The sequence below is a fragment of the Strongylocentrotus purpuratus genome, unplaced genomic scaffold, assembly GCF_000002235.5.
Source record: "Strongylocentrotus purpuratus isolate Spur 01 unplaced genomic scaffold, Spur_5.0 spur5_scaffold_8, whole genome shotgun sequence".
Taxonomy (NCBI): domain Eukaryota; kingdom Metazoa; phylum Echinodermata; class Echinoidea; order Camarodonta; family Strongylocentrotidae; genus Strongylocentrotus; species Strongylocentrotus purpuratus.
The window spans coordinates 14602665-14621990 of NW_022145614.1; the positions used below are offsets into that span (position 1 = coordinate 14602665).

Genomic DNA, 19326 nt, shown 5'->3' on the forward strand with positions numbered 1-19326 from the left:
GCCATGTGTCTGAACATTGGGTTAAAGGTAAAAACTTCACACACTTTTGAATGATCGAAGCATTATTTACAGGCATTTGGTGATGCACGAAAGAGCTGGTTATCATTTTCTGACTTAATTGTCTTAATCCCTCTGAATACCAAACCTCAGATATCGCGGACTGGAGCCGATGGAAAACATGCATCATACCAAAATGCATCCGACAGATTAAGTATTATAAGACAGTCATGTACGGTACTATTAAATGGTTTGAACGTTCTTGTATCACATCCGAAAGGTCTCAATTAACATAAGAAAAAGAGGATCATGGGGGACCAATGATCACCAATAGAGGGAGCAAGTAGCTACAAGTAGTACAGTGGGGCTTTAAATAAATGCAATAAGATTTAAGTCATAAAATGAAAACACAGCTCTTCGTGCAATGCCTGCCAGTGTAAATTAAACAGAGGGGATTCCCCCTTCCAATGCTAGTTACATGCATATTATAGTACATTTCATTTAATTTGAATGTTTCAACGTCACGCTCCATTCACACATGTACATTACCCTGCAGAGATCTGCCACAATGCACTTTATAAACAAACTCTGCTTGAGCCGAGAACTCGACAGTCGAACCAGCGCTAGGGTGAGGGGAGGGGGAAAGAAATCAGGCAAAAACAGATCAACTTATAATTCAACAGCTGAGAGAGTAGGGTCGAGGGTATGCTTGGTATTCAATATGTGTACTACCTGTACATTAGATCTCAGGGGGTGTTTCACAAAGATCTTAAGTTGAACTTAAAAGTTATGGAGAGCCACTTGTAGCCCTAATATAGAATATATTCAAAAGCAAAAATCAAGTATTTTAGACTTTTCATAAATTCCACACCAAGAACATGAAATCTCCTTGATAATAGAAAATGTGAATGATTTGAATCAAATTTTATGCCTTTTAAAATAACTCTTACAAAATATTTTCAAAAATGCTAACGGCTTTCCATAATTGTCATACCCAATATCATATCAAGCATACCCTCAGCATAACAGAAACTAACATAACTATATCAAATATCTGCATCAACATTAAACTCTAATTATGCCTTTTAATTTGAGTAATTTTTCACCACCTGTAAACAAATTTTCATTCATTCTATTATAATTTCATTTCTCTCATAGGAAAATCTTGAATCAAATCCTACATGTGGTCTAAATCATAAGAAAAAAATGTACAGACATTTTAATTGCATCATTAGTCTTCTGAAATGACTTGTATGTACTTCCTGGCAAACTATACATGCAAAATGGATCTGAACTAAACCTACCCCTTCAACCCAGCTTCAACATGCACTAGTCAATACCAGTGTCTCACAAAACAGTGTCTCCTTCTGTTTAATAGTATATTTACAACCCCGATCCTACCCTAAGAAATGTGGTGATGTTTCAAGTTTATTTTTTAAATCTGTCATAAACAAGATGGAAAATGACACAGGAATCTTTGGGGGGGTTTTCCCCCCAATGTAGGTGGGGCTTACCAAATACTGCATTTTTTTGTATGTAGCATGGGCATTGATTGTCTACACATGAAAATGATATTACTACACAAATGACTTTTTTTTTGTGCTCACACATGATGTTTAAAGTTCTGTGACGGTACAACCTGGTGTGCTCTCTGCAGCAAGATCAGTTCTGGAAGAAGAACACAAGAGAAAAATTAGCTGAATCTTTTTCTACAATACGGCACATTCTTGAGGAAAAAAACAAAACTTTAAGATTATCTCGTCTGTAAATGTTTATTGGGGTGCCCATTGTATTCAAGGCAACATTTTTAGAAACAGGAACTTGAGGAATAAAAAAAAAGGAATCACTTCAGGTTTAAGGTGGTCATTTTCAGATTGGTAATAATACCTAGTTATTCTTATGAAATAAGACTTTTTTTTTTTAAAGAAATTTAAAAAATGAACGATGAAGCCTAAAAGAACTTCTCAGAGAGCTGATCATACTTCACTGGGAACTAGATCAAGTCTCTTATCAAGCAAGTTGCTGGAGTAAGATGGATTCCTAAAACCTCCTAAAAAATTACCTTTGTGAACATTTCACCTCTTACCTTTCTCCTTTAGAAAAGCTGCCTCTCCTACCACATTAAGATTTGGTTATTGAAATGACATGATAAACAGGAATCACAATTGAATACAAAACTATAAACCATGCATTATAAACAAAACCTCTGAATAAAGGGTAAAGATCACTTAGAAAACATGTGGTAACAAGTTCATGATAATGTTCAACAGGTCCCGATTTCAGGATCAACGCATCGATATATATATATGAAGTAATATCTTTACACATTTCACAAAAATACAAAGCAAATGTCTTCTAGAATTCAGATGGTCTTTTAAAATGATTCATGAATGTAAAAATAAGCTATAACATGGAACATAGCTCTATTACGAAACCTGAGTTGAAGCAGGAGCATTCTGCACAGTCAACGCGAACTACAATGCACAGAGGTTGTGATATATCAGCTGGAGTTAACCGGATGACTACAGAATTCTCCAATCCCCGTAAGTTCTATAACCATCCAGTTCTAGGGGGTGTTTCACAAAACTTGTCAGCAGTGACAAATGAGAGTTTTTGTTATAAGCTAGTGAAATCCTTGCTTCTGATTAGTTATCAGCAGATTTGTCGCTGATTTTTGTCATTTGTCATTGAAGAAAGGCTTTGTGAAACACCCCCCTGGTAGGCACTGGGTTGAAGAAAAAAAAATAGCGACACCGAGTGGGGGCTGCCTGGAAGGGGGTCGCCCCCTCCCTCTCATATCTTCTCCTGGATGAAAGAATGGCGTAGCACTTCGTTGATGGAGATCCTCTTGGAGGGATCCAGCATGAGACATCGGTCAAGGACATCCTTCAGCTGTAGTACCTTGCGCTGTTGGTCCTCGGGTAGCCGCTGGTAGCCCAGGAGCTCAGTGGTCAAGTCTTTGGTCGGGTTGATAACAGTCATCACAGTGACTTTCTCCTGAAAAAACCCACAAGCATTCATGGTCTTAATAGCGTTGACAGTCTGCACATAAGCGCAGTATAGGTCATTCTAGATATAACTAACCATTTTGGCATTTTACAACATACAAACAGAACTGCTTAATGGAAATGAATCATACACGCATATGATGGGCATCATGGTGAAAAATCTGAAAATGTATATTCTTAACTTCAGAAAAGTCATGCTAAGAAGATAAACTTTACAATTTTGTTGTGTCTTGCTTGATGTACAGAAAACAAAAAATTGCAACTGTTATAAAGAAAAGAAAATGTCTAGGATAGAACATGTAGAGAAAAGTGATGATACTGACCAAAAAATTGAATCACAAAGACAAAGTAAATCATTTGAAAATTCACTTATTTTTTTTAATTCATGAGTAGAATAAGTGAATCATTTGAAAATTCACTTATTTTTGTCAATTTATCAGTAAAATCAGAAATACAGAACGGACTAGAGCAAAAACAAAGACCATTACATACCCTTTCGGTGACCTTGTCCACTTCGACGTACTTGAAATTGCAGTTGGGGTCAAAGTGCTTGTCCCTGAGGATGCCCTTGCGGATGATCTTGTGGGGCATCTTGCCCTTGAGGTCCATGAAGAGTTTCAGCATGTGGTTGTTGGTCTTGCCTGGGAACATGATCTTACCGGCGGCCAGCTCAAAGATGGTGCAGCCCGTGCTCCACATGTCAATGGCCGCGTCGTAGTTCATGCCGATGACTGGATGGGGAAGGGGGAGGGGGAAGGGGGGAGGGGGAAGGGGAGGAGGGAGGGGAGGGAAGGGAAGGAGGAGGGGAGGGGAGGAGGGGAAGGGGAGGGGAAGGGGAGGGGAAGGGGAGGGGAAGGGGGAGAAGAAGGGGGAGAAGGAGGGGGAGAAGGAGGGGAGAAGGAGGGGGAGGAAGGAGGGGGAAGTAGGGGGAAAGAGGAAGGGGAAGGAGGAGGGGAGGGGGAAGGAGGAGGGGAGGGGGAAGAAGGATGGGAGGGGGAAGGAGGGGGAAGGAGGGGGAAGGAGGAGGGGGAGGAGGGGAGGAGGAGGGGGAGGAGGAGGGGAGGAGGAGGGGGAAGGAGGAGGGGAAGGAGGAGGGGAAGAAGGAGGGGAGGAGGAGGCGAAGAGGAAGGAAGAGGAAGGAAGATGGGAAGGGGAGGGGAAAGGGGTGGGAAAGGGGTGGGGAAGTGGGTGGGGAAGGGGGTGGGGAAGGGGGAGGGGAAGGGGGAGGGGAAGGGGGAGGGGAAGGGGGAGGGGGAAGGGGGAGGGGGAAGGAGGAGGAGGAGAAGGAGGAGGAGGGGGAAGGAGGAGGGGAAGGAGGAAGGGGAAGGAGGAGGGGAAAAGAGGAGGGAGAAGGGGGAGGCGGAAGGAGGAGGGGGAGGGGGTAAAGCATGAAGGATAGAATGGTGGAATATAAGAAAGAGAGCAGTAGGATTGGAAGATAGAAAGAGAAAGGGGGAGAAAAGTACCACAGGAGAAAAGGTCGGGAACAGAGGGACAGAGAAAAGAACATCAATGTTAATAAAGAAAGTGTCTCAGTTTGAAATAAATTGAAGATAAAAAGATAAAAATTGAGAAAGGAACAAAACAAAAAGGATAGATAGAGCAGTAGGAAGTTTTTATAAAAAAGACAACAGGAGAGATTACAAATAAAAAATGTTACAAAATGGGGGAAATTTTGTGGAAGATAACAAAATATGCCCCAATTTAAAAGAAATATGAGTTTTCAATGGAGAAGTTTTATTGAAAGAATGTTGCTAGACAAGAACAATAAAAATAATACAACCAACAGAAAAAAATATAAGTCTAATCTGAGAAAAAAGTTCAATGACCAAAAACTCATTATAAATGCATTAGATCTACCATAATTTAAAGCAGCCAAAACTTTTCTAGGACATACATGTAATGCTTTATAATAATGGCTTATGCATCAAGACATGAATATAAATCCTACTGTAGACACTGCAATCATCAATGTCTCCTATACACCATCAGTATACCTCTTAATGATTATCTATTCCATTAGGAACACTTCCTAAATCTTGTTTTCAAATCAATATGAAACATTCTAAATCACTTCCAGACAATGAAACATAGGCAAGAAGAGGAAAATGAAAATCCCCTTCTTTTCTGAGTACGGTAAGCCCATAATTCCTTCAATAAAATACATATTAATGATGGTTTTATGATTTTACGATAAAATACAAGATTCTTTAAAATATTCCATTAATGCTCATATCTAAGAAACGCAGTACATGATAAAGGAATATAGAGTGAAAGAAATCTCTTCACAGGGAATATAATGTTTTGGGTTTAGATGAACAGGATTTAATGATTTGGTAATAAAATATATATGCATAAGCCCTCAGATAAACCACTTTTATGAGGCGCCAAAAACAAAACTATAAAAAAATAATGCCTCCGGCTACTTTCTAGCGGAGGCATAAAAACTATGAAATAAATCACAAAACTAGAGGCATCTTCGTCTGCACGCAGTCGAAAATGATGCCTCCGCCATAGAAACAAACCAAACAGAAGCAATTTTTCAAATTCAAGTTTGATTGTAATGCAATAACAGGTTCTCAGAAAATTGTGATTACAAGCCATTTTGACCCTAAAATCTAATCAGTTTATTGGCTCTGCAAGATACATACATGTTCTGAGTTTGATGGTAATCCATTTGTTGGTTCCGATCACGAGAACGGGACGTACGGACAACCCGAAAACATAATGCCTCCGACTACTTCGTAACAGAGGCATAAAAACAAAGTGGATGGATGTCAAATCAATGAGGAGTTTTAGGATTGTTATCTTTGGTTTGTTTGTTTGTTTTACCCGACTGCTAAAATAGCATGTGTATGCTGGTACATAAGCAACCAGGGGACAGACGGCTTCAAGTCCTCTGCTCTACCACTGAGCCATCTCTGTCTCCTCGTAACCTTTGCAGGGGTGATAGTGAGCACTATAAAAAAAATAGGTTTTTGTTTTACCCTCAACCACGCCCCCATTGAGTAAACAAAAAAAGAAGAGGATTCGCGGGGAAAAAATGGCATCTAACAACATTCCCCCCTTTCGAGTAAGAAAATTGAGAAAAATTAGGGAAAAAATAGGGCAAAATAGGGAAGAATAGAGAAAATAAGGGGGCAATTAGGAAAATCAGGATAAAATAGAGAAGAAGAAAAAAAAATCGGATTTTTTTTTTTTTTTTTTAAATCAGGAAAAAATAAAAAAATAGGTTTTTATCAGGCCTGCCTGTGTCACACTCACAGATACGTTTTACAAGTAAGAATGAAATTGAACTCACTTATTTCAGGAGCACGGTAGAATCTACTGACAAGATATGGGGTGATGTCATTATCGGCTACATGTGAGGCTGAGCCAAAATCACACAGTTTCAGGACTGATTTGGATTCGTTCACCTGGAGAAAGAAAATAAAAAATAGTTGATATGTACAACTCAGAAAAGTGATGCTGCTCTACAAGAGACATAGGCTTTGATTTAACTGATAAACCTACCTTTAAAGAAATGTTGTTAAAGGCCCTCTAAAGTGTTGTGAGCCCCAAATTTGCCAAACAATTTCATGGCAAAATTTCACTGAAATTGCATCATAATGTAAAAGAAGATGTCATTTAAGACACAGTCGAATATTGATGAAAGAATACAAAATTTAGGTTTTCTTTAAAAACATCCTCTTTCACATTATGATACAATTAAAGTATATATAACTCAGCCCCTATACATTTTCAAACAGAATCGTCTAGCACATGTCATTTATTGGTAATCCTGAACATTCTGTGTAAGTTTTTTTTTATTCTGTGAGAATTTATGTTCTATCATTAACCAGAACTCAAGCTTTATCTTCAAAAGCCAGAAGGGTGGTAACTCTATGTTACAGTTGGTGAGTTAATGCCCTTTCTGGCTCTCAACAACAGATGTATTGATATTAAAATGACTTGGTAACATTGCCTCAGATTCTGAAACAAAATCCTGGATTTAGCTCATGCTGCAATGATAATTATAAACCTTTAGGTCAGTCATGGACCCCATAGCTTTACAAGCCAATCGCCTGTCTGATTATCAAGATATTTATGATTGGAAATCAAAATCAAATTTTGCGTTTTCCTAACGGTTTTCATAACACTACAGTCTATTGGGGAAAACGAGTAGGGTAAAACCGGTCACTCAAAGATTTTTACTTTTTAGAGGCACTTCATAATCATTCTGAAGTGCAATTTTTTCAGGGCTTCATTATTACACCATATCACAGCAATGATAACACGTAGGGCCACTCATCTCAGATTTAACATTGTTAAACGATGCCTTTAAGAGCCAAAAGGATGTTAACTCTATGTTAAAGTTAGCGAGTTAATGCCCTTCTGGCTCTCAACAACAGACGTATTGATATCAAAGCTCCTCAACTCACCAGGATATTGTCCGGTTTGATATCAGCATGCAGGATGTTGCATCTCTTGAGTAATTTGAGGGCTAGGAAGAGCTGCTGGGTGTATGATCTCACTGCCTTGATGTGTAACCCTACATCCTTGCCATAACGCTTCAACACTTCTCGAAGGTTCATACTAGACAGAAGGAGAAGAAATGAAGAAAAAAATATTAAACATAAGCCTACATCAACATCGGAAACCCTTTGTATCTTTAAAGGATAAGCACGTCTTGTATGAAATTGGCTAATTTTACAAATTACAGCAGTGTTGTGGTACTATTTAATGATTACATTCTAATCTTTTCTTTTCATTCTTGATGAATTATTAACTTTGAGAATGGTTTTTGCTTCATGAATGTGACAGTCATTTGTTAAATAAATTTATAACGAAAATAAATTGTTGTAATGAGTGATTTCTTCTACTAAACATGGGAGGTAAAAGTATTTGTTATTATCACAAATTTGCTGATTTAACACAAATGTGAATATTCTCCTTGTATTTTAAATGAATCACAAGACAGAATCAAGGACTTTTTTTTTTTTTTTTTTTTTACCTGAGTGGTTCAAAGACGAGACAGAGATGCTGTCTGTAACTGAAGGATCTAAAGAGACGAACACAGTGGAACTTGTCCTCTCTATCCTGGTCGTTGAGACGCTTGAGGTATTCCAGTTCTTTCATCCCAGTCTTTTGCCTGCAAGATATAGGGGGATGGAAGATAGTGGAAGACAATTTACAACAAATACCGCTTCAGCTTCTTTGTTACTGATTCCCACATACACTCTACACCAACCCGTCAGGGAATGGTCACTTCAACAAAAAATAAAATAAAACATACAATGATCTGTTTAAAATTGTTTGATTAGGGTCCTCAGGATCCTGCCTTAAAGCCTGTCTGTACTAGTTTGGCCAGGAGGGATTAGACCACCCAGAATGGTCACTGATAGGTGGTTATCTCATAAACTCAGCTCTCAATTAACATAAGAAAAAGAGGATCATGGGGGACCAACGGGCACCCCTTTGGCATTGTTTTCTATATACAGGGAGCAAGTAGCTTCAAGTAGTGCAGTTGGGCTAAAAGAGTTGCAACTGATCTGGACTGATCAAAAGTCCTCCAGTTTGATATTATAGTTTTGGCAAGTAAAAATGTTGTTGCACTGACAAGGCATATCAACGTAGACACTAGCAAGTCACAAGGAAATGCAATGAAAACTCTAAATAAAGACCGCTCGAGTGAAGCAAGAAATGCTGTCTTTATGAGCAGGTGGTCTTTCAGTACAGGTTTCTTCGGTGCCAGTTTCAACGAAAAACAGAAAATGTGGTCATTATAGACAGGTGTTGTTTCTATACAGGTGGTAACTAACGCAAGTTTGACCGTCTGTATTCATCTTTTTCGCTAGAAATGCAAGCATAAAAAGAAAGAAGATTATAAATGTTAATACCAAAACTGACAACCTTGTGCGACCAAAAAAAGGAACCATAATGGCAAAAAAAAAGGAATTTCAGGCAAAAAACAGGAATTCATTAAAACGAAACTTACAACCACGCGCGACACACTTCTAATGCACAAATGTTCATTCCTCATGCAGTTTGTTTCAATATTAGGACCTAAAGTTTATTTACAAGTAGGTATTTTGTTGTTGTTATTTTGGTATTATCGGCATTTCATTGTTTTTGAGAATATTTTTCTCTTCAAATATCTTTTAACCTTAGTTTTCTATTGACTTTGTGATCAAAATAACATTTGAGGGCAGTTTTCTGTAAAAAAAAAGAAAAAATTACAAATAATTTTAAAAATGTATTTTGTGAAGAAAAAAAAAACATAATTTGGATGAAAAAACGGAATGGTTGGCAGCTCTGTAATAATACTACGACGTTGCAAGGGTAAAGAATCAATACTCACATAAGGTCGTTATTACGAATGATCTTGATGGCAACGTCTAGCTTTCCCCTGGCAGTGTCTCTGGCTCTCACCACGTTACTGAACACACCCTGGCCAGTGTAGCCGTACACTGCATAGCGCTTGTCCAGGCTCTCTCCAATACGCACCCCTGCAATAGGAAATAACAGCAGAAGCATTTAGCATGTGCATCTCAAATCTCAACGATTCATACATCAGTACAGGATTTTGATCTTGGAGGACTTGGATAAAGAGCACAATTATGATGAGTGCCTGAACAATACATGGAGTTTATTTTAAGCATAAACAATATCAGTATATATCCAAATAAATGACAAATAAGTTTCCTGCAAAACTTAAAATGACTCGGTAACATTGCCTCAGATTCTGAAACAAAATCCTGGATTTAGCTCATGCTGCAATCATGCAATCAGTCAGGAATCCCATGACTTTTACAAGCCGATTGCCTGTCTGATTATCAAGATATTTATGATCGGAAATCAAAATTTTCTGTTTTCCTACAATTTTTCATCACACTACAGTATATTAGGGGAAATGAGTATGGTAAAACTGGTCATTCAAATATTTTTACTTCTTTAAAGCGCAATTTTTTTTAGGGCTTCAATATTACACCCTATCACAGACAGTGACACTGATAACACGTAGGGCCATGCATCTCCGATTTAACAATGTAAAACGATGCCTTTAAAGAGAAAGCCTAGGGATGTTTACAAATATACCTGTACAGCAACAACAAAAAAACTTTTGCAATGCCCATAGCCTAACCAACTCAGCAAAAGTATAAGGATTTTTTTTTCTCTGTACTTTAATACTACAGCTGCTCATTATGCAATATCTCAATGATTAGAAACGAATGAAATGCTTTGTACTCACTGTAGTATCCTTCTTCATCATCCCAGTTATCGGTGAGACTTGGGTTCTCTGGACCCATCTGACCTATACCCTCACGGGTGGATGGGCTCTGTCATGAAATAACATGAAAATTAAAGTGATCAATAAAATAACTCCATGAATAGACAAATGGGTCCGTCCAGAAAGTTGGCGGCACTTTTTGTGACATACCAGAAGTGAAAAACTATGTCTCCTATCAACTGTAATAATGTTTGCTCAAATTGAGTTCTGCATAAAAAGCATATCCAACTATCTTCAGAAGTACTCAAGCTTCATGGTTAATCAATATTATGGACCAAAGTTTATGTCATGTTATGTGAATATGGTGTCCATGTAACGCCGGTAAAAAGAGAAATGTATATAAAGCATAGATTTTGAAGAAAAACGACTGAAACAGGAACGATTCTGACAGGGCACTACTACAGGTGTATATATTTTCATTGCATAAAAATCTTTAACAGATAGTTTCATCTTCCATGTGTAGTAGAAGATCTCTTACCTACGTTACATGGACACTGTCTTATTTTTTGCCCCAAACTTTATGGAATGACCCAAATATCAAATAAAATTTCTTGGAACTACAATACAATTTAGGACAATTTGACACAAGTCTGGCAATTTCCCTTAGAGAGAGAGAGAGAGATGTGTCACTAAAAGAGAGCATTGGACAAACACTGTTTGGAGTTTGAACAAGTACAACCAAGACGGCACTGAACTTTGCGTCCAGATATGGAATAAAAAACTAATATATCACATAAAATTTGCAAGTAAAATGCATATTATGTATGTATAAGCTGAGGGCAATAAAGTCTCATACCACCCGCAAAATGAACCAGTCAACAGTCGCCTATCTCTTATGTACATAGTTGCGATTGATATCAACTCTTTGTAAGACAGGGCCCTGAAGTTCCTTGATGCAAGACTAAGTGGGAATTGCTCTAATTTGCCCACTAGTACAGACAGCATGCATGTCCGTGCGCAATAGATGCACAATGAATAATACTCTTGTTTTCCATGAAGGGAATACGTGTTACCACTTATGTTTAAAAAATGTAAACAATGTCCTACATATCACTCACCATCTTGAACATATCCACCTCACTAAACATGTCCAGTCCATTATTGGCCATTGCTTGCTCTGGAGATTGAAATGAAAAAAAATATTATTTTAACAAAATTCATGCAACATTTGAAACTACATTGTATACATTCAAACTGTAAATAGTGACATTGAAAACTCATTACTAACTGATAATTGCAAATCGTGTTCCATTTTTTGGGGGGATGTGAATAAACATGTAATACTTTGCATGTAATGGGTTGGTAATTCTGGCAAATAATGAAAACTGTACCCTGTAGCAACTCACTGCGCTATGAACATTGCTGGCACTATTAAAGACCTCACCTTTGTCTGATTTGGGTTTGACAATGTCACTCAGGTTCTTGTCCAAACTTCCTTCTCCCTTCTTGCTGTTAGCAGCCGATTCCTCGTCTTCGCTATCACTCTGGGGAAACGCCTCCTTTAATCTCTTCCTCTCCATCTCCCTCCTCTTCTCTTGCTCCGCCTCCTCCTCCTCCTCCCTGAGCCTCTCCTCTTCCTCAATCCTTGCTGCATCTCCCTCATCATCCTCCTCATCGTCATCATCATCATCACTACTAGCCTTGCTCTCCACCTCGCTGCTGTCGTCGTCCGAATCAGATGAACTACTCTTTTCACTGTCATCCTCCTCCTCATCCTCCTCCTCTTCCTCCTCATCATCATCCTCATCGTCTGTATCCTGACTCTGGGCGGTGCTACCCCCTTGCTCGCTGGCCTGCGGGGACTGCGGGGTGGAGGATGGCTCAGAAGGACCCTGGGCGGGGCTAGACGTCGCGCTCTCCGCTGGAGCAACTTTGTATTTCTGAAAACAAGAATTCAGCCATGTGAGGTGCCCATTATATCTCATTTCTTAGATTGTGGTGCACTTTAGATGAAGATGCACAAACACGTCTAGGACTTAAGGAAACTCAGAACAATCACATACTGTAAATATAATGGAATTTTGCTGCTGATTAAAAAAATATAGCAAGCAGGCAAATGCAGCTCTTTTAGGCAGCTGGTTACTGCTCTTACATATTACCAACATTTTAAACAGGTTATATTATTACTGTATGACAAATGTACTAATTTGTATTAAAATGGAGCTAACATACAGCAAACTCTAATCACTGGACTCTTTGAATTCTTCAAGTTTCAGGAGTGGAGTTGTTAAATTGTTAGTTGAGCACTAACCTGCATGAGTTGCTGCCTCTCTCTTCTTCTCCTCTCAATCACTGCTTCTTCATCTTCTTCTTCATCCAGGTCGACATCAGGGATCCTTGAAAAGAATTACAAAATTCTTGGTCTGTAAATTGGCAACTTCAAGATGGATACATGAGCCAATCATAACCACAAGTCATTCACTTAGAAAACAGGAGTTCTACCTACTAGTACACATACACATATATGTTACTAGATTTCTGACATGAAATAATTTACATACAATCAAGAAGCATCAATTTCAACTAACTTATCACTCTGTCATATCTATTAATTTCCATAAAATGGATAATATATGTTTATGAAATTCATGATTTAACTATGGAATAAATATTTACAGAATTAAATCCTGAGCATAATATACCATTTCTGGTGTGCAGTAACAAATACATCACGACAAATTTTTAAATGATTTATTCATAGATGATTCATTCATTCTGTGCAAAACAATGAATTCAGTTGGTATCAATGCCAAGAATTATGTTCAAATATAGAGATTGACATGTCACTATTTGAGGGCATCTATTCATATTCAGTCTCCAAATTAAGAAAAACAAAGGTAACAAATTTTAAAAATTGGTCACTTACTCGTCATCCGACGACTCCTGCTTCAATGACAAGCCCTCTGACAGACTGCCTTTGAATTTATCTCTGGGTGACTTGCTCCTGCTCCTTCCCCACCTCCCTCGTCTCCCTCGTCTATCAGGGCTCCTGCTCCATCTCCTTCGGTTACGTGACATGTCCCCAAACCTCCTGGGTGGGGATGCCCCCCTCCTTCTATCGAACCTGTCGACGACCGCCGGTGACCTGCTGCTTCTGATTCGCCTCTCCAAGGGGCTTCTGCCTCGCCTCTCAATGGGACTCCGCCCTCTTCTACCCAGGGGTTGGTCTGGACGGCGGGCTGGCGGGGAAGGGGGACGACGAGGGGGTGGGGATCGACGGGGCGGGCTTGGCCTACTCCTTGCAGGTTCAGTGAATACCCTACAAGGATTTGGAAATAACAAAACAAACTGTCAATAATGCACTTTAAGTACAGAGAGTAAAAAGAGGAGTTTTTCTTTTCTTTCCTTAGATGAAGAAAGTGTAATACAGGTATTTACAACAAACTAATGAAAATGATCATGTGCTATAAATTTTATTTGCTTTATTTGCCTCTCCAATAAAATAAAAATGAAAAAGAAGTGAATTCAACTTCATAAAACATTTTCTTTGGGTATTCACAATGTGTTTGCCACGGTGATAGATCTCCCATACATCATCTATTCTAACTGTACATATTCTGAGAAGAAGAGCACCCACTTAGTCACTCACCTCTCTTTTTTAGGAGACCTGCTCCTAATGGGTTTGGAATCCCTGCTACTCTCTCTTCTGGATTTCTCTCCTGATTTAAGCTCTCTCTTTGGTGATGCCCTGCCGTCACGCCCTGATGATTTCCTACTGTCCCTTGGTTCCCTACTGTCTCTAGACTCCCGCTGCTCGGATTTAGTGGCACTTGGTGAAGATTTCCTGGAGTCTCTTCTACTATCACTGTCCTTGGAATGTTTCCTGTCACTAGCTATATGACTGTCTCTATTAGTCCTGCTTTGCGAGGATTTGGCATCGCCATTATCAACCCTGCTGCTGCCGGAGGACCGCTCAGTGGCAGGCGACTTACTGCGATGTTGTTTCTTCTGAGAGGTCTCGTCTTCCCTCTCCCGCTTCCTCTTCTCTGATCTCTCACTGTCTTTTAACTCTGATTTTGAGGAAGGCTTGGAACTAGAACTCTCTGGCCGGATCCACTTGGAGAGGGACTGCTTCAGAGCGGATTCGTCGTCCTCGCCTTCTTCTTCATCAGACTGGTAACCCTGAGCAATTAAATTCATTCCTGAGTGTTCATCTTCAGCTGTAGCCAGCAGCTGGGCTTGTAGAAGCTCCTTCTGTTTCTCAAGAGCAGCGAGGGTATCGTCACCACCACGCCCCCTCTCCTTCCTGCCGCTCTCTCGACGACTGTTTGGCGGCGGAGGAGGAGGAGGAATCTTTGGCTCAAACTTAGGCAAAGGAATGGTATCTTCTAATTCGATGTCTGACTCCGATTCGTCAGCTGCAGGTGTGGCAACAGGAGGTTCCTCATCCTTCTTGCTCTTATGTTTCTTGTGCTTGTGCTTATGTCGACGGTGGCCATCTTTGTTTTCCTTGTGATGCTTATGCTTGTGGTGGCTTTTCTTACTCTTATGCTTGTGCTTCTTGTGTCGACTGCTACTGTGAGATCGTTGTTTGCCCGAATCTTCTTTACTTGCTGGAGCACCGCCCTTCACGTTCTCCTCTTCTGAGGCTGAATTACTCGACATCCTGGAAGAAATGAGTAAAGAAGGTAATCAATTTACGTTCAATGTGATATCTACTGTACATAGCGGCATAGCCCTAAACCTCTGACATGATTGAGCAACGAGACTCTCATGAGGGTTTGCCCTATAATTCCAAACATTTAAACAAAAACCAATAAATAAGTCCCCTTCCCCCCCCCCCCCCATACGTAATCAAGTGGTCTCTTCATTTTGCCTGGCTTTGTGTATGATAGGGTGTCAGAAGTTCACACACATTTAAAAAGAATTAGGAATGTGATATTCGATCTATAACTTCTTATATTCTACACAAGTTTATTATATCAGGGCGCGACAAACCCGCTTGCCCGACGTCCCGGGGCAACCAAATTGAGCCGTCGGGCAAGTAAATCAAATTATCACTTGCCCGATTCGGGCAAGTGATACTTTTACAGTAATTTCCTAGTGTCCAAGAACTCTACCATTCACCCGTCAACTTCTTACCCGTCGTCAAAATCCAGAAGCAAAAAAGCGATCGTTCCGATTTCGAAAAAACTTCACAGACAGCTAGCCAGCTCAGCTAGCTCAGCGCGCATGCAACAGTGACACTTCAAGCCATGAATGCCGCTCCGCCTCCACGCACGGCCGGTGTGGTAGGCGATTTGTTCCGGGTTCCGCGGAACGAATCTACTGGATCGACTCGTTCGCAGATACGTTCGAAAGCCGCCGTTCTTATCCGACATTGGCCGAACGTTTCTGCTTATATAATCGCGTATATTTGTATTACTTGTGTCGAATAAACATGGTAAAAATAAATTTTAGCCTTATCTTGATACTTTTGTATTTATTGTTGCAATGAAAACCAAAGGCACCAGAGTATTTTAGTGACTGTCTTGAGTTGTATCAACCTGTACGTACAAACCTTCGCTCCAATGCAGACCCATTTCGACTGACATTTCATGTGGCTCGTAGTAAGGCAGGAGATCGCACATTCACTGTTGCAGCAGCTAAGGAGTGGAATAAACTTCCCTCCAGTATCAAAGCTGCTGCATCAGTGGATGTTTTTAAGAAACTCCTTAAAACCTATTTATTTCCTATTTGATTCGCTATTTTTTTTGTTTGTTCAATGTTATGTTATGTTATGATTTGTGGTTATTATTGTAAGCGCTGTGATATAGTGTACTATGAATAGCGTAGCTAAATGCCTAATAATGATAAATAATAATAAATAATATTATTTTTTTTGAAATATTACTTAATAATAAGGTTTATAACCTCGTACGGAATTACCCACGCGGGGTACGAAAAATAAATAAATAAATAACCTACTGACTAGTATATGCGCACAGAGTACATGTATATCATATGCATGCACGCACGTGCACGCTCGGCACGATATATTGCGACACAGCATGCTGATCTGGGCGCGAACTTGAGGAATTTTCTTTCTCTTCTTTTCTTCTTCTTTTTTTTTTATTGGTCCTTCTTAATTATCAGCTCGACCACTCATTTCTTTTTGTGTTGACCCCGGCCCCCCCCCCCCCCCCCCCCGCATCTCTTTCATTTAAACTACATGTACATCATGTATGCAGCCCACATGCATAATTAGATTCTGTGATGAAGCCCGGTAATAGGTGGTTGACGTAACACGATATCATATAAAGCAGCATTCAAACCAAATTAGAAGGCCTGATTAGAAAACACCCCGACATCTGCTTTTACAGGCAAACTAAGCCTTTGGCAACAACTGCCCTTTTTGCTAGACCACCCAGTCCCCGTCGCTTTGCGACGGCGCTGTCTATAGTTACTGTTTGTGGTCAATCATTGGCCGCAATTATCAACATATTTGAACAACGGGAATCTGCATTTCTATACAAAGTTCTCAAATTGGCAATCGTTGGTGTAGCTAATTTGGAGAAGTTTGATTGGTTGCAAAGGCCGACCAGAATAGTTCATTTTGCTTTAGGGGTGTACCATGGCATGTATTCAATAATACGTGAGCACGCACGCTCTCCGATGAGATTCGGAACGGATCGGCGGCTAAATATCCCGCCGATTGGTTCCACGGAATGAATCGCCTGGCCGGAACCGATCGCCTGTGACTAGCGGAACGAATCTACGAATCCGGAACAAATCGGCGGGTACATATCCAGGCGATCGGTTCCGGAGGAACCGATCGCCTGCACGGAACAAATCGCCTGTGACACCGGCCGTGAGCTAGCTAGAGACAGCTAGCGCGATCGTACCAGCTGCGAGCTTATTCGCGCTCTCTCTCTCTAGCTCTGCAGGCCGCACCGACAGGCCTTTGCTATTCTCTGATTGCCGATTGGTTGAATCACGCCAAATATGACGTCATTATTCTAGGGAAATGAACACGTGCGAATCGGAATGGAATAAACAACAGGGATTTTCTAGTAAGTACAAAAAGTCAAATGTTTGATATTTATTCATAATGACTGTTAATGATTGTGAACATATTATTTAAAACTCGCTTCTCATATAAATCAGATGAATGTTTTTGTCTCGTTTTCAATTTATTACTGCGGTCTCAAGATCCGACCGAGCGAGTCATTTTGATAATAGTATCGAGACCCCCAGAATATAAGCCGTTGTTGTTTTGTTTTCATGGTTTTAGCGACGTTGATTAGTCTAGTTTTCGCATACTTATCCGAGATTTATCGTAAAATATCTTCAATATTATTATTTAGTAAGAATTTACAAATTTTGGCATGATATTTATAGCAGTGAATGATGAAATAAAAATGTCCGTACTTTATTTTAAATAGTTGATTACCCATTATTTACATGACGTTTCTTGATGGAAGAGTTGACCCAAATTATTTAAAGCTGAAAATTAGCCTACGTTTCCAAATGACAGCGGCTTGCACAGACACACATGTGATGTTGCACCATGGTACATGTGGCTACCATTAATGACATGTTTGTATCATATTTTTTACAACAGGGTCATTATGCTTTTTTACATGACTGAATATTAAAAACTTAAACCTGCTTGAACCATTCTACCTTGCCGAGATTCATGTGAATCTGATTATTTATGGAGAATCAATAAAATGCGTTTTTTAAACCTTCAACCATCCTTTGTTGACCATTTTCTTTGACATATTAGGTTATTATTCAGTACAGTTACACTGTACATGTATGTGCATTAATTTGCTATCTAAAACACTAACTTATCATTACGAGATAATAAATGCTTTAACCTCGAGTCCTTTTTCGCTTTAAAGTTTTGGGCAAGTGGAAATATTGTTTGGGCAAGTAAATTGAAAACCCACTTGCCCGACAGGGCAAGTGGTGAAAAAAATTCTTGTAGCACCCTGTATATAGATCAATTACTACGAAATAGACAGCAAAATTCTAAACAACAAATTTGGCAACTAGAAAAATTCATTGTCTTAAGAATTCTGTTGATATCACAATCTAAAAATTGGATGTTGAGTCCTTCGTGCAACTGGTGTGCAAGAGTTTACAATTTACATCTGCTTTACTCAAAAGAGCAATTCGCCATTGGTAAGGATTAATTAGGCCCGAGTCAGTACGGTCGGTCACACCGAATCCGACCGTCGCCGTCGGGTCCTGGTTTTGTTTTATGGACACCGACGCTCCGATAAAAATAATGAAATATGTAAAAAATTGCAGTTTTGCACACCACTAAAAAAAATCCATCTTAAATCATTTGATTTTTACCAATCATATTCTAGCTCATCCTGAATCAATCCGAACTGCCGAAATAAATATGGGTTGCAAATCAGTTCACTGCATGGGGTTGTTGTTAATTGTTGCCAGCACAGCTAGCTAGCTACTGTAGTCTGTACTGGCCGGGTATGTCTCGGCAGGATGAATAAATCAGCTTAAAAAACATTAACGTTAGAATAATAAAACGGCTTTCTAAAAAATTCTTCTTTACAAACATACCGATTGAATAATTTTTTAAAGACAAGATAAATATTTTTCTCTTATTTTAAACACTGCAGGCCTGCATGAAGTTATCTACCGTAATGAGGATCTGACGGTAGATAACTTCACACAGGCACGCGCCCGTACGCAACCCACCCGGAGTTATCTAGTGACTAGTCTATGTAGAAAGCGAGTGTAGATCTACTGTCGGCTGTAGTGAATTGAATAGAGTCTAGTCTAAACGTGAGAAAATTACAAGTAACTTGCATTTACTCGCCTATCATAATTTCAAAGAGTAAGGTATTTTCAAACACACTAAAGCATACTGGTTATTTCTGGATATTTTCTTACCCGTCTGTATCTTCCATCGTGCCAGCTTTTTTCGGGAAAGTGTTATTAATGTGACATTTTTGACGAAAAATTTAGTGATTGAACGTTTCTGTTTCATCGGCAACCTGCGAACCGACAATCTAGAATGAATTTAACAAATATTTTGCCGGTGAAATTTAATATTAAAATGTCTATTTTTGCAATATAAACACAAATTAAAAAATG

The 19326-nt window shown here is 39.4% G+C and overlaps 1 protein-coding gene across 2 annotated transcripts; it reads right to left on the reverse strand.

Moving 5' to 3' along the window:
- Positions 1–327: 327 nt before the first annotated feature.
- LOC586937 (serine/threonine-protein kinase PRP4 homolog) lies at positions 328–19243 on the reverse strand. Of its 2 annotated transcripts, XR_004062211.1 has the most exons (14): positions 19123–19243; positions 13865–14881; positions 13142–13534; positions 12527–12611; positions 11660–12155; positions 11334–11392; positions 10237–10324; positions 9346–9493; positions 7999–8136; positions 7427–7580; positions 6307–6421; positions 3498–3736; positions 1605–2994; positions 328–620 (listed from the first exon to the last, which is right to left on the reverse strand). XR_004062211.1 is itself a non-coding variant. In XM_011662278.2 (13 exons), the coding sequence occupies exons 1-13, from the start codon at positions 19137–19139 to the stop codon at positions 2791–2793; spliced, it is 3153 nt and encodes a 1050-aa protein (XP_011660580.2). In that variant the 5' UTR covers positions 19140–19243; the 3' UTR covers positions 1425–2790. The 2 variants fall into 2 exon arrangements, 1 of the variants encoding a protein (XP_011660580.2); XM_011662278.2 differs by lacking the exon at positions 328–620 and having other exon boundaries at positions 1425–2994.
- Positions 19244–19326: the final 83 nt, after the last annotated feature.

Coding starts and splice junctions, on each gene's coding strand:
- LOC586937 (XM_011662278.2), bottom strand. Junction 12,612..13,141: donor CAGGAGTCGTCGGATGACGA/GTAAGTGACCAA, acceptor ATTCTTTTCAAG/GATCCCTGATGTCGACCTGG. Junction 9,494..10,236: donor TGATGAAGAAGGATACTACA/GTGAGTACAAAG, acceptor TTCCTATTGCAG/GGGTGCGTATTGGAGAGAGC.